Here is a 15,238-nt window from a genome sequence, read left to right as displayed (position 1 = left end):
CTATAGCACCACATCTCGAAAGCTTCGATGTTTTTTGTGGTCAACTGTTTTAGTGTCCAAGCCTCTACTCCATACAACAGGGTAGAAAAGACATAACACCGCAGCATTCGTATTCGTAACTTTATATTGATATCACGATTGCAAAAGAGTTTGCGCATTCTATTAAAGACTGATCTAGCGATTTCTATTCTACATCTAATCTCTTTTGTTTGATCAGTATCGTCTGTGATCCAAGCACCTAGATATTTATAACAGGACACACGCTCAATCGTTGTATTGTCTATTACAAGATTAGCTCTGATGTTCTTTGATTTTGTGATTACCATAAATTTAGTTTTTTTCAAATTAATTTTCAAGCCGTAACTGTTACAGTATATATTGAGACTTTGAACGAGATGTTGTAGTTCTACTAGCGTTCTCGTTAGGAGAACCGTATCGTCAGCATACCTTATATTGTTGATCGTCTCACCATTTATTATCAGACCAAGATCTTCTTCCTCGAGTGCTTGTTCACAAATAGCTTCACTATACAGATTAAATAAAAGTGGCGACAAGATGCATCCCTGCCGGACTCCTCGACGGATTTGAATTTCTTCTGTTAGCCTACCCTCAACCTTCACATTTGCTGTTTGATTCCAATATAGGTTGCATATAATTCGAATATCTCGGCTGTCTATATTTTTCTTTATTATAATTTGTCTTAGTAGTTAATTTAGTTAATATTTTCTTAATAATTGACGCTTGAAATTGTTGATTTCCTACATAAAAAATGTTTTATGTGAGTTTTCAAAAATAACTTTAAAACAGTACATTAACTTATTTTTAGCTCTTTAGCAAAATGCTTGGACGGTTCGATTTTTAACATAATCTTAGTATATTATAGCATCAATGTTTTGAACTTTACGCGATCCCTCTTCAGGTGACAGTCATAACTTTAATTTTTTTTAAATTGGAAAGTACATCAGGTACCACCTCATTTAAAAGCTTTTGAAATACTTTTTTCAAAAATGTATAATACTTTGGTTCGAAAATTTACAAAATTTAAATTATGCGAGAAAGAGTTTCAATGCACCTACGTACCTACAGTCCATCTAATTTACTTACCGTTGCACGTCATTATCATTGACAGAGATCGAAGTTGACATAGTTGCCAAAGTATAAAAAAATACTAAATCCATTTTAAATCAAATAGGTCACATAATTATTGCAAAAGTGGATTATACAACAAAACAAATTAATATGTACTGTAAATAAATAGAAACAAAACAAGAGTTAAAATATAATCTTATTAAAAACAATTTGAGCCGCTTGTATGCGTTGTATAAAGATGTAAAATGGAATACTTAAAAAAAAATAACACTTTTTTCAATACTTATTAACATTAGTCAACACCGCAACTGTCAAATAAGTGTTACCAATTTATGCCAATATATCACCTTCGTTCGATTACAGTTACAGTGTGTTCCGAACAAATGTTTTTCATAAAAACGTTTTATAATGCATTTATACAAACTAAATGAAACATATTATTGTGTATTTCTTTAAGTTAACATTAATAGAATTCATTAAATATTATTTCTACGCGTATATAATAAAATATGTCTAGTGGCTGTAATGCCAGTGTACTCGGCAAAGTAATTCTAAAAAAGAACACACCTACCTCCTAAATATTTCGTGTTGGTATCATGTTACCTCACGGCCTATGACGCGGATGACGTGAAACGGTAAGTAAATTAGATGAAGTATATATATATATCTGGTCAAAAAACTTACCTAATGATCTTTTTTTGTTGCATAGCAACTAAATTTTCTTTTATTCATAGCCAACTTCAATTTTATTGATACTTCTATACTACAATTGAAAAAAAAAGAATATGAATACTATTTTCTATCTCTTTCGTACATAACCTTAAAATTAATGTTTCGTTAGTAGATACAAGTGCTGCTATATCCGGTTTGTATACGAGTTATTGATCATAAAATCATTACTTCCAACTTTTCACCGATCATAGTTTGATACATGTCAATTTTGTAGCCCCATAAAAGTCAACCGAGCCTCGAACACAAAAGGGAAGTATGTATCTGTCAAAATATCAGGGTCCCCTACTATTATAAATATTTAAAGTGTTCTTATATTGAAAGGTTGCCATGCAGGCTCCCCTTTATAAATTATGTGGTTTAAATGTGCACTAAAAAAACTCAATACTATGTCGAAAACTAACGAAAAATATCAATTTTACCGTATTAGTACTTGGTTGATTATAAATAATTAGATCTGACATCAAATATACTGTTATAAACGACAACACGTAGGACAGGACTCTAGAAACAGCAAACTTAAAACGAAAATAAGGTTAATTTATGAAACAATATTTATTAAAACCACCATAAAAGTCGAAAATGTAAATACGGTAAGAAAATCCATCACAAAGTAAAAAAAATTACATAATATGTAATTATATTAAACTGAGCATCATTTGTTACATTATATATAAACTAGTCACTTCTCATTTCATTCACTTCTCATTGGCCTTAACCCAAAGTTGATGATTAGTGTCTTTATACATACAAACTTATGAAGTAGAGTCTTTGACGATAACAGAAGCTTCTTCGAATAACATAAATGTGTGACTGTAATGCAGAGAATTTACTTTTCGTATAATACTTTTTATGTTTAGTTGATTTTTAACACTTATCCGAGCAAAGTGGGTCCGACGGCACCAAAACGCCAATTCTTTTATCATAAACTGATAAAAAAATTTTATTGAATTTTTTGCATCACTGAATTTGTTTAGAAGTATGTTTTCTTTAACATAGTCATGAGCTATTCACAATATTCATTATCATTTTTGAAATTATTTCGAAATAATTTTGTCACGTAAATGGGCGTCGGGTCCTATTTGTATTTATACCTAAAGTCTAAATCTTTGTTACAGAAGTTAATCTGGCAGTCAGGTAATGTTTTTGTGGATTATCTAAACGACTTTTATGATTCCGTCATTCCAAGTCTAAACATGTAACAAACAATGTAAACATCTCTTTGATGTGAACATCAAAGAAATGCTTACAATAGGTGTCATATCTATTCTAAATGAATTTTAAAAACTAATAATCATTGTTCATAATGAATCATAATGCATCTGCTATCAGTCGTTTGATATCGATGTTAGTGTCGACAACTAAGCTCCTAAAATTATATTTAATTACAATGAAAGTAGATGGTGCGAATAAAATGTCCCGAAACCATTATCAGCTGTAGAACTGCAAGATATTGCTAATAATTTATGAGACTCCGATGATGAAGAATCTCCTGAAGTAGGTGAAATTGAAAGTGACTTTGATTATCTTTCGGAAGCAAGTGAAGAGGATGATCAGCAAGTAGTATTGGGTGATAATGAAGAATAATGTGTAGCTACAAGTTCCCAGATTTCAGAGTGTATAATTTTTGAAACTAAGAATGAAATTAACTGGAAGAGTCAACCACAACGGACAGGACGTATGCGATCCTGCGACATAATAAAAAGCAAAGTGCACAAAGTAATGTTAGCCCCTGTTCAAAGTGTAGATGATCCTGTTGATTCCTTTTGTTTGTTTGTGGACGAAAAAATTGTGACGAAATAGTGAAGTGTACAAATAAAGAAGCCGAAAAAATCCTGGGGATAGAAAACTGGAAATATTGCGACTCTACAAAGCTATAAGCTACAAAGGAGGACCAGAGCAGACAAACGTAGTAGAGGAAGACCATTTACATGTTGGGCTGACGACATCAGGCATATCACGAAAAATTGTACATGAATTACTGGCAAATTCACTAACTCTTGTTGTCACAGTGAAAAAAAATAAGAGATTTGTTCCTCGGGAATTTCTACAAACAAGAACCGTTTAGAGAAATCTTCAATTTTCGGATTTACTTCAAAAGCATCTCTTGTTTCCTGCGTTCCGAAAAAAACAAAGAAGTGTCCTAGTCCTGTCTACCATGCATCACAATGCTTACTGTGCAGAGGTCCACACAAAGGTGTGTACAAAATGTAGTGTCGAAACGCTAGACCAAATGGTTATTTTTTATGAATATTTTAGACGTGGCTGGGGAAGCCTCATTTATTACTTGGACAAATTTACATCCAAAATGGAACAAAACCAAAATTGAAAAGCAAAGATTGTTATATACAACGACAGCAGAACAACTAGTAATGCCTCAAATTTTGAAAAGAAAATCAAGGGGGCTAAATTGGGAAACAAAACAGTGTATTGAAAAATGCTTACAGATAGTTGATCCACACACTAAAAAGCAAAAACTAAGAAAACCTCCAGTTTTAACAAGGTATCACATGTGCCCAACAAAAAAGTAGAGAAAACAAAAACAAATTTGTGAAATATGCAGTAGAAATGTGTGTAACAATCACTGTATAATTAAAAAAGTGGTAAAAAAATCTATGGTTTTTTTATTTTTATTGTTTTTTTTTTAACTTAATACTTATTACCTATTAATAATTTAATTTGTCATATCAATTTGCTATTTTAGTTGGGAATAAGCTAATCTTATGGCTTAGTCCCAACTAAAATAGTAAATTGATATGACAAAGTATTCATTTGTAAAAGTAAATGCAGTGGAACCTCGATTATCCGTCTCTCTATTAACCGTCGCCTCTGTTAACCGTCAGCGTTCATACATAAGTTATATTGACTACTTAAGTAAAAATTTAGTCCTAAATTCATTTTGTTTGAGCATTGCGATCAGCCCAACGAAATTTGTTGAAATATACACGTGCAGTTATGCCACCACCACATTTTTTTATGTAAATAATTTTTGTTCTTATTAAGGGCTCTGAATTAAATTTCAATTTAAATAGGTAGTAATAAATGATACCGTGCTTTTAGAGTTCTATTTTTAGAATCGCAAGCCGAAAATAAAAACCCACAGCACAATAATTATTACAGTCAATATCTGTGTGTTACCATAATTCAGTTTGATTCAAATTCGAACATTGATTGTGTCACTTAGTCCTTTAATTCATTAAGTTTTGAAAAATGAAGCCTTCCACATCTGAAGCATCAAAAAGAAAACGTGTTGCTTTGTCAATTGAAAAAAAAAAAAATAGAAATTATTGCATAACGAAAGAAAGGTGTTTCTGCTATCGTATTGAGCAAAAAGTATGATGTTCCGAGAACAACAATCTTAAAGAAAAATGCTGAAGGAATTGAAAAGTATGGTTCGCAAATGGAATCGTTGGATGGCCTGGTGAAACATCGTAAGACAATGAAAAAAGCCACGAATGAATCACTCGATACAGCTCTGTATTTGTGGTTCGTTTAAAAAAGAAGCGAAGGTTTTTCTTTGTCTGGACCAATTGTTGCCGAAAAAGCGTGGTTTTTCAACATTAAATTGAATGGCGATCCTTCATTCAAAGGAAGCAGCGGTTACTTGGAAAAGTTCAAAAATCACTACGGTATACAAGAACTGAAAATCGAAGCTGAAAAATTGAGCGCCGCAAGTATTGAAGTCGTTGACAAATATAAAAGAAAGTTTCAAGTTATGATCGATGAATATAATTTGACACGCGATTAAGTGTTCAATGCGGATGAAACTGGTTTAAACTACAAAGCATTTGCGAATACAACATCATTGATACAACCAATGGATCAATCGGTTATTGAAACATTCAAAAAAAGATACAGAAATAAATTTATTCAAAGCCTAGTTATGGAAGAGGAATATTGTTTGCCAGAATACTGGAAAGAATCCAATTTAAAACATGCAGTCAACAATGCTGTGGATGCTTAAGCTGATGTTTCGGAAATATCGCTGAAAAGAGCGTGGAATAAATTATGGCCTGAATCAACACAAGATTTTCATCTTGTGCCCCCGTGACAGCCGAGCGTGATGCGGTAACAAATGACGTTAAGGCTGAATCAACTGTTTTGTTTTCGTTACCTAAAGATGACATAAACGAATGGTTAATTCGTGATGAGGACGCAAACGGCTATCGACTGCTGACAGATGATAAAATCGTTGAAATGGCAACAGAGGCGGACGAAACATATTCAGAAGCTGACACAGACTTTGACGGTGGTGATGTTGATGATTGCAACTCACAAAGATTTGCGTAAAGAAGCTAGAGAAGCTGCATCGCACATACAACAATTTATCGAGTGGAATTCTCGGCAAGAAGAAACAAATAAGGTAGATTTGATGATTTTACGTCGATTAAGAAATTCATCCGTTGCAAAATGTGAAGTAACAATAAAACAAACAAAGATTTCGGAATATTTTAAATTAAATTGATTCGACTGTACTAACATAAATCCCTCTTATATTGACAAATAAAACACAAATAAAATTTGAGAGTTATACTATGAATTTTTTTAAATGTTCTTTTAACCGTCTTTTCAATTATCCGTCATACCCTTGGCCCGTGCCCTGACGGATAATCGACGTTCCACTGTAATAATATTCTTCTGACTTATGCGTTTTATTCATTTTGTAAATATTGTTTTTGTCGGTACTTAATACATGAGCTTATTACCAAAATCTTTTCTCGGAAGAGTTTTCAAAAAATAATGAAAGGCAACAACACCGTAATCTTTTTCCAAGGTATGCGTAAACATAAACCCCATTTTTCAAATAAAATGGCTTGATAGATTTACAAAAGTTTTTATTATTTATTTATTAATTAAGTCATTATTTGGCTCCAAATGTTTAATACTTGTGAATAAATATTTTTTCTACAAAAGCAAGATCTACCTTTATGCAGATCGCACCCTCGAGGTAGACCGCATACTATAATAGTACCTTTTTTTTTAATCTAGACAATTTAAATTTAACTTTAATAAAAAATCAACAAATAATCTTAAAAACATATGGGTAAATATGAATAATACATTCAAGAACAGTGGTGGGCCCAACGGACCCGAGTTGCCCGGTTACGTAAGTAAAATGTTTTGCCCGGTTAAGGATTAAGCAATAGGGTGATTTGATCACTCACTTATTCACTTTACATTTGATTAACAAATTAGAATAAACGTATAATTCGTTGAACTTATTCTCCCTTAACTACTCAATATTAAAAAATCCTGCAACTGCTCTGTAATTCTTGTCCCTATACGTTATTACAAAACTATCCTGTCTTAAGCATTAATACAATACAAAAACTTAAAAATATTGAATGGGAAATATATTATATACATAGTCTCTTATATGTTTTTGACATAAAAAAGGTTGAAGACTGATTTAAATAAAGTACAGCCACTGATATTCTACGCTGTGTTGATCCTCCCAATAAATTCGCTTAGATAACCGACATTTTTAAAATATGGTAAATTAAATAAAAATTCAGAGAACGTTAGACCCATGTATTGTGCCTAAAAACTTTAGTGAAAACTTATTTATACCAAAATCGATGGATGAATCTTGGAAAAAGTCGAACGAGGCTGGTTTTTGACATAATTGTAGCTGTCGTGATGCTACGATTAGGTAGTAGCACTGACAAATCATTTTAAAGACGAATTTCAGAATTGCCTTAAAACTTCGGCGGGTCGAGACAGGAGGTTTCAAGTTGTTATGGGCTCTCCTCGGGATCAGAATACGTGCCAGTTCTTTTCAATATAAACGTTGAGTATTCCAAACAATATGATATACCACTTAAATTGATCAATGCTCCATAGAGTAACTGAGTGTATAGAAAATCAAGGACGAGCCAACCATTATTAATTTTTTGACAAAAATGACGTTGCAAATTTGTTTCTAATGTTATCAAATAATAGGAATATTATATTGCATACTTTAATAAATAAATAATTTCCAAAAATAAATCAGAATAGAAAAGGCTAGAGCAAATTTCAACAAAATGAGAAGAGTGCTTTGTACCAGAGATTTAAAACTGGAACTAAGAGTTAGGTTGGGGAGGTGCTATGTTTTTTCGACTTTATTATATGGAATGGAATCTTGGACCTTGAATGCGACATCAATGAAAAAACTGGAATCATTCGAGCAGTGAGTGTACAGTCGGTTCGCTATATTTACGCGGGTTTCGGATTAAAAATTTTATTGTAAGTACCCAGTTTTAATTACCTGCTCTTTGGGGAAATATCAACTGGTCAAATGAAATGAAAAATAATCCATAACTTTTTTAATTAAATAATAATGGAAAATCATTTATATAATTGACGGTATAATAAGGAGAATTACTTCATTAATGGAGTCTAATGTGGCTAATATAAACCTAATAATAATTTTATATTACACTTCACACAGAAAATATGGTCTATGTATATTTGTTCCATGGAGAGAATTTCTAATGAAAAATAAAAAAATTTAACTTGCCAACAAAAATGAAAATCAGTCATTATCATCAAAAATATCAAAATCGTCATCATCATCACTGTCATCACCATTAATTGTTATTATGATTGGACTTATTTCGTTTATTTTATTTTCACGAGTCCACCAATCTTCTATTAGTTTCTCGCACTTGAATATACAATTGCACCACACTTCTGGAGTTACAATTGAAAGTGCCTTTCGCCAAGTTTCCCGAACTGCGTCGTCGCTATAACCGTTAGGCCCAATATGGTTGTCATAATATTGTTTTGCTATTCCCCATATATATTCGATGGGATTAAAGTGGCAATGATACGGTGGCAGACGTAAAACTTGATGAACGTAACTTTCAATAATCTGATTCACAACAAAGGTTTTTGGTTTTGCGTGGATATTTGCCAAGCGTAATAATTCTGATTTTAAAATATGTTGTGTAAATGGTATATGTTCCTTTGTCAACCATTCTTTAATTTTATTAACAGTCCAAGAATTCGTTGGACTTTTGTTTAATACTTCAGAATGGTAAGGTGCATTGTCTAAAATAATTACGCTGGGCTCACTTAAACCTGGGAGAAGTCTTTCATGTAACCATTTTACAAACATTTATGTGTTCATATTATCGTGATAGTCACTTGATTTTGATTTAGATGAAAATATTAAATCAGCACCTTCTATAAAACCCGATTTCCCTCCTGCATGTAAAATTATGTGTCGCTTCCCTTCTCCATCAGTATGTTTGATAGACTTTACGTTATCATCTTGCCATATTCTTTTGGTTGCACCCCTAGAAAATATCCATGTTTCGTCTAAATATATAAAATTTGCCCTTTCTTCTTTTAATTTAGAATATTTTCTTAGAAAGTTAATTCTTTTATGCAAAACAAAACTTCTTTCACAAAGGGCTTTTCTGTTATCCTCGTTTTGAAATTTGAAACCCAAATTATGTATCCCTTGCCATAGACTTGTTCTGCCAATTTCGTCAAATTTTCTATCTTTTAATTCCGAGAGAATTGTATTTAAGGTCACATGTTCCTTGTTGGCTCGCATTCGATAAATGGTATCACGAATTTCAAATTTTTTTCCATCTGGAATATCTTTCGTTTTCAATGATAGGCGAGTTTTTCGGTGATCTTCTTTCGGCCGTTCATTATTGCGATTTTGTAATACTCCTCTTAGTTTGGTTTCACTAATTCCTAGAGCATCACATACGCGTTGTTGAACAGACATTACCGATTTTAAAGGACCGCCATTTTCTTTTTCATCCGTAAAATACTTATATACACTACAAATTAGACTATCTACATCTAACACACGTCTAGGCATTTTTAAATATTTCCACCAAACATACAATGTCAACACTGGCAAAGAATCAATTCAACTGCAATATTGTAACAAATTTATACCTACCCTAATGTTATTTTAATGTATTTTAAAATATGACCATTAATGCAGTTTTTACCTAATTTTCTGGGAAGTCGTTTACTGCAACTAGTTATCAATGAGTCATTAGCATAATTTTGTTAATCCGAAACCCGCGTAAATTTAGCGAACCGACTATACAGAAGAATTCTGAAAATATCATGAACAGAACACGTCACAAACAAAGAGGTTCTGGGAAGGATGAACAACGAAATGGAAATTTTAAATACAATAAAAACAAGAAAATTAGAATATCTCGAACATATTACACGTGGAGAGAAATACACCTTGAAAAAACAAAAAGTTATTTCAAATTTTTAGTAAAAGATATAAATAAAATACTCAAACGGGCTATATCACAAATACAGAACGTTTTCGGAATGTAAATTCCATCATCAGTGTAACAAAGTGTACATGCTATGAGCCACTAAAATATATGGGTGAAAACCCTTTAAATGTTATAAATTTACAAATATGTTGTTATTTTAATAACATATAATGTTATGTACATCAAATGAACTTTTCAGAGCAGCCGTCTCAAAAGTCCGAATAGCTATGATAATAGCCGACCTCCACCGCGGAGATGGCACTTGAAGAAGAAGAAGATAAATAAATATTTTAAAAACGATTTGTCCTTAGGTGTTGTATTTTGTTTGACCATCAGTATAATGTTTCTCTATAAAAAGAAATTCTATAATATTTAATCATTAGGTATGTACTGTAAATCTACGTCTATTCTAGTTAAAAATTTTATGAATTTTTTTATGATTTCTTAAAACTACAGTTTTTATTTTCATGTTTTTACGGATCTAGCATTTACTGAGATCCGTTAAAGTTAATCATGCATATTTTACTAAAACAAGCGCAAATATCCTGTCGGTTTTAAAAATGTTGATATACATATATCGTCCATTTTTAAAAAAATTATGTAATACTTGTTCTGTGTTCAGCTACCTACCTATTTTTATAAATTGAATAGAATTACAGATTATACAGACACTACATTCGACTTTAATTTGATATAACAGCCATTATTTTCCACTTATTTCAAATGCATCCTTGCATTCCTTCGCTGAAAAATATGGGTCACGACATAATGTTACGCGAAGAGTCTGAAAAATCTCTCCCCATACAATAAATTTGAAATTCTTATTTCGCAAATCTCCTCCCGGCATTTCTTATTTATGATGTCATTTTTTTCTGTTACAGGTTGTGCTTTTGTGAAATACAGCTCACATCAAGAAGCACAGGCGGCCATTAATAGCTTGCACGGCAGTCAAACTATGCCGGTAAGTCAGATTTTTTACCTGGAGCTTTTTGGCATTATATTTCGCGGTTAATAAAGATATACATACAGCGTTTATAAAATGTAGGTAGATAATAAAAAAAACCATTGCTATACTTACTTAAAAGATTTCAATTAAGATAAGTTCAAATATATTGAAAAATATTTCTGATTAATTTTTAAACAATATATCATTGTTGGTTGGTTGTAAAAATTAAGAATCCGATGATATCAGAATCAAACGTGGGGTCCGACAGGTATGTATACTATCACCCTTGCTGTTTAAAATATACACTGAGGAAATCTTTCATGAAACAGTAGAGGATGTTGAAGCCGGAATACGCAGACGACACGAGGATAATGAAGCCAGAATACGCAGATGACACGATGGTATTCGCTGACGGTTATGAAGTCCTCCAGGAGTTAATGAATAGAATCACAGAAGTGAGTCAAAAATATGGACTTTCACTGAACATTAAGAAAACAAAATGTATGATGATCTCTAAGGAGGAACAGCAAATCGAAAGAATAATGTTGAATGGTCAACCAATACAAAGAGTAAAAACATACACATACCTTAGTACAAAAAGCAATGAAAATTGGAACCATTCCCTAGAAATAAAATATAGGATCGAAAAAGCAAGATCTGCATTTCAAAAAATGGCATGATTCATCAGTACCCATAAACATTAGATTTCTACGATGTTATATTTTGCCTGTACTATTGTACGAAGTTGTGTTGTGGACTCTCACAGATGCTACTTGCAAGAAATTTGAAGCTTTCGAAATGTGGCTTTATTCTCGCATCCTGAAGATATCATATACCGACCACATTACTAATCAGGACCTTTTTATTAAGAATGCAAGAAGGAAACGAGTTGTTAATCACAATAAAAACAGCTAAAATCGAATACCTCAGTCACATCATGAGGAACAGCGAAAAGTATGGGTTGCTGTAATTCATTCTATAAGAAAAAGTAGAAGGAAAACGAGGACCAGAAAGGTGAAGGATTTCCTGGCCGAAAAATTAACGTACGTGGTTCAACATAACAACAACAAATCTTTTCAGAGCAGCAATTTGCAAAATTCAAATTGCCATGCTGGTCGCCAACATTCGAAGCGGATAGGCACTACAAGAAGAAGAAGATTATACTTAATACTTCACTTTTTTTCTATACCTCATGTATGGGCTGTTTTGTTACAGCCTTAGCGTTTCTTGCATCTCTTCTCCTCGCTGTCTTTTTCGCATAACAGTCTACAATTATTTGCCGCACATTTGTATCACTTCAGTTGTTTCAGTTTTCCACACTGTTTTAGGACTACTTCTTACTGTTTCTTTTGATGGTTTTCTTTTTCAAACCTTCTACGACCAAGTGTTTGTATTCATTTTTCTCATGTTTTGGTATAAAAAGAGCTGCTGTTTCTCTATCGTTAATGTCAATGTTGTATCAAGTGTGTTTAATATTGTATACTTAAAACACCTTTTTCAGTAAATATTCTCCATTATGCATTTGACCTATTGTTCTTGTGTGTATCGTCTATACTTTGGTTCCTTAGATGACGTGGTGTCTATAAAAAAGTAGTTTTTTCCTATTATGAGTTTGCTGTGTTCGTGCTTCACAGCAGTTCTTTTTTTCCGTGTTCTTCGTTACCTTCTCTGAAATATATATCTATCATAGCATTTTCTTTGTAAATTCTCCATCTTATAGCAGGATCTTCCTCTGTGTCTTTTTCCAGGTGGATCCCAGTACAATATTCGTTGTACTCCGGTACTGAGCTCTTGTATTCTTGTACACACCGTTTCTCAACTTTTTGCAGTTGAGCATTTTATCTCCATACTGTTTCATATTTGCTCTGTTCTTATTCCATCCTCTGTTGATTTGCTGACATCTTGTTATAATGTCCAATTCAACTTTCCTTATTTTATTTCGTATTGTTGTTGACATTGGCAGCACTACACTCCCTTTTCCTTTGGTTAATGGTAAATACTTAAAAGTCTTGTAACTCTTGTTTTCTTATTCTTAAACTCTTCTTTCAAACTAAAGCTCATATTTGCAACCAATACATAAGTATTCGGTCTTACGCCCGTTTATCTTGAGTCCTTATAGCTCATATTCTTCCTTTAACTTCCTTATCATATATTTCATATCCTGCCTGTTTTGTGCAAAGACGACTTGGTCATCTACGAAAAGTAGTAAATGTAATAGATTCTAAAAACTGAAAGGAAAAATTCCAGTGGTTTATTTATAGTGGAAAATTTATAGGGGAACAAGAGCGAGTAAGATACTAGCAGCAACAATTTTAGAGTGATCAGTACTCTACTGAACAGTAGCGTAGATATCTAATTTTAAGTTAAATAAAAGTTTATTATTTGTATTTAATTTTATTTACCAAAAAGTTTCATTTTCTATAAAGTTTAATTACAAGGCTTAGTACCTCAATATCTACAATGACAATCAAAATAAAGGTTTCAACTAACACCTAGTTCGAAGTAAATACTTACTAATCTACTCAGAATCACTGTTATCATTAGTAGTACTCGTATCTTCTAAACTTATAGTTAATTTGGTTAATGCTGGTAAATATTTAACATAGTCATTTTTCACTACGATTACATGTTTAATTACATTTTTCCAGTTGGTTGCTGTGATCTTTGTGACTTCTCTTCTAATTAACTGTAGAACAGGAGACGAAAATTTAGGAGCCACGTTTCTTCTTCTTATATTTCCTTCAAGTTGAGTCCATATTAACTCTATTGGGTTCAATGTACAATAATAAGGAGGAAGTCTAAGCACGGTATGCCCATTACTGCGAGTACAGTTATCAGCAACATATTACTTCTGGTAGTGTCTACTATAAACAATCTCCAACAATTGCTGTTTTCTATATGATGCCTCAAAGTACAAATATTTCTCAAATAAAAATTCTTGAATTTATAATTTGTTTCAAGTAATATTTGGAATTTTCTCATTAATCTTGAATGATATGATGCGTTGTCTACGACGATCATACTAAATTTAGGTAATCTCGAAAAAAGATATTTTTCAAACCATGATTCAAAAATTAAACTTTCCATATCCTCATCATGATAATCTAGAGACGCGTCTTTAATTGTTTTTTTGCAGATATTAATAATACATCTTCGATACATCTATTTTTTCCACCGCAGTGTAAAATTATAGTTCTCTGTCCTGTCATGAGTATCAGGTCTCATTTAATTAACAACATTTCGTTTCATTGTTTGATACTCCGTTATCTGTCTGATATAATTGTTTCTTAAAGAAATTATTCTAGTACTTTCCGTTGGTGTCTGGGGTTTGTCTATATTTTTGTAGCTATGTACGGTTCTATTTGTCTAAATTTGCTACCATCCTTTCTCCTCTGTCCAGAAGATGTTTCTCCTATAATCTTGTAGCAGGTTGCTTTGATCACTCTGGTTAAAAAACATGATTTAGATAGTTCAGAACAAAGTCATTCATAAACATACATTCGGCATCATCAGAAAAGTATTGAATATGTTACTTACGTTTTACTACACAGCTTTTTAAATCTTCCAATTGATTAGAGAGTTACACTGGCTCTTTAGCTGCAGAATTATTATCACACCGCAGACGCCACATTTTAAAAAGTATCTTCGTAAAATGGTAAAAGAAGTTTAGAAAGAACACTGATAAAGTCACAACCAAACTCACTTGCAGTTCACTATTTGAATTTAACTGAACGTTGTAGTAGTTATGGTTATACTAAAAATATTCTTGTTTCGCAAAATCTGATTACGCTGATTTAAAAATAAAATCTTATACCTAACTACCCAAGTGTAAACCACTGGGCGGTCAAAACGAAATTTTTTCGGATAAACTACTTTATGGTTTCGGCCGGTCAGGCAGATATTGTTATATCTTACCGGAAGAATGTATGAGTTTGCCAATACAAGATAACGCATTATGATTTGTCATAATAGCGATATCCGATCTTTTCATTGGCTCTTGGTCCACGTGTACTGATCAACAGTTCGATGATAACTTCAACTGGGTGACTGCCCATATTTTCAAACATAATACCAGGCACATCTGAATGTAAATATCGATGAGAATATTAAAACTTTGTATTATTGTACATCTCAGTCATTGATAATTTTGCAGTTAATAACTACTCCTGGTAAAGTACTTTTATTTTAATTTTTATATATATATTTAGGGATTCTACAGTATTCACTG

General features: G+C 32.3%; 1 protein-coding gene across 1 annotated transcript in view; it reads left to right on the top strand.

The window, feature by feature from the left end:
• Positions 1-15,238, top strand: part of bru3 (CUGBP Elav-like family member bruno 3) — a 540,316-nt gene that overhangs the window by 265,404 nt on the left and 259,674 nt on the right. The window contains exon 4 of the mRNA XM_072531874.1: positions 10,946-11,025. Coding sequence (XP_072387975.1) covers positions 10,946-11,025 — 80 coding nt within the window. The remainder of the gene's footprint in view (positions 1-10,945; positions 11,026-15,238) is intronic.

The sequence above is a fragment of the Diabrotica undecimpunctata genome, chromosome 5 (assembly GCF_040954645.1).
Source record: "Diabrotica undecimpunctata isolate CICGRU chromosome 5, icDiaUnde3, whole genome shotgun sequence".
NCBI lineage: Eukaryota > Metazoa > Arthropoda > Insecta > Coleoptera > Chrysomelidae > Diabrotica > Diabrotica undecimpunctata.
This window is presented reverse-complemented; position numbering and strand designations above follow the sequence as displayed.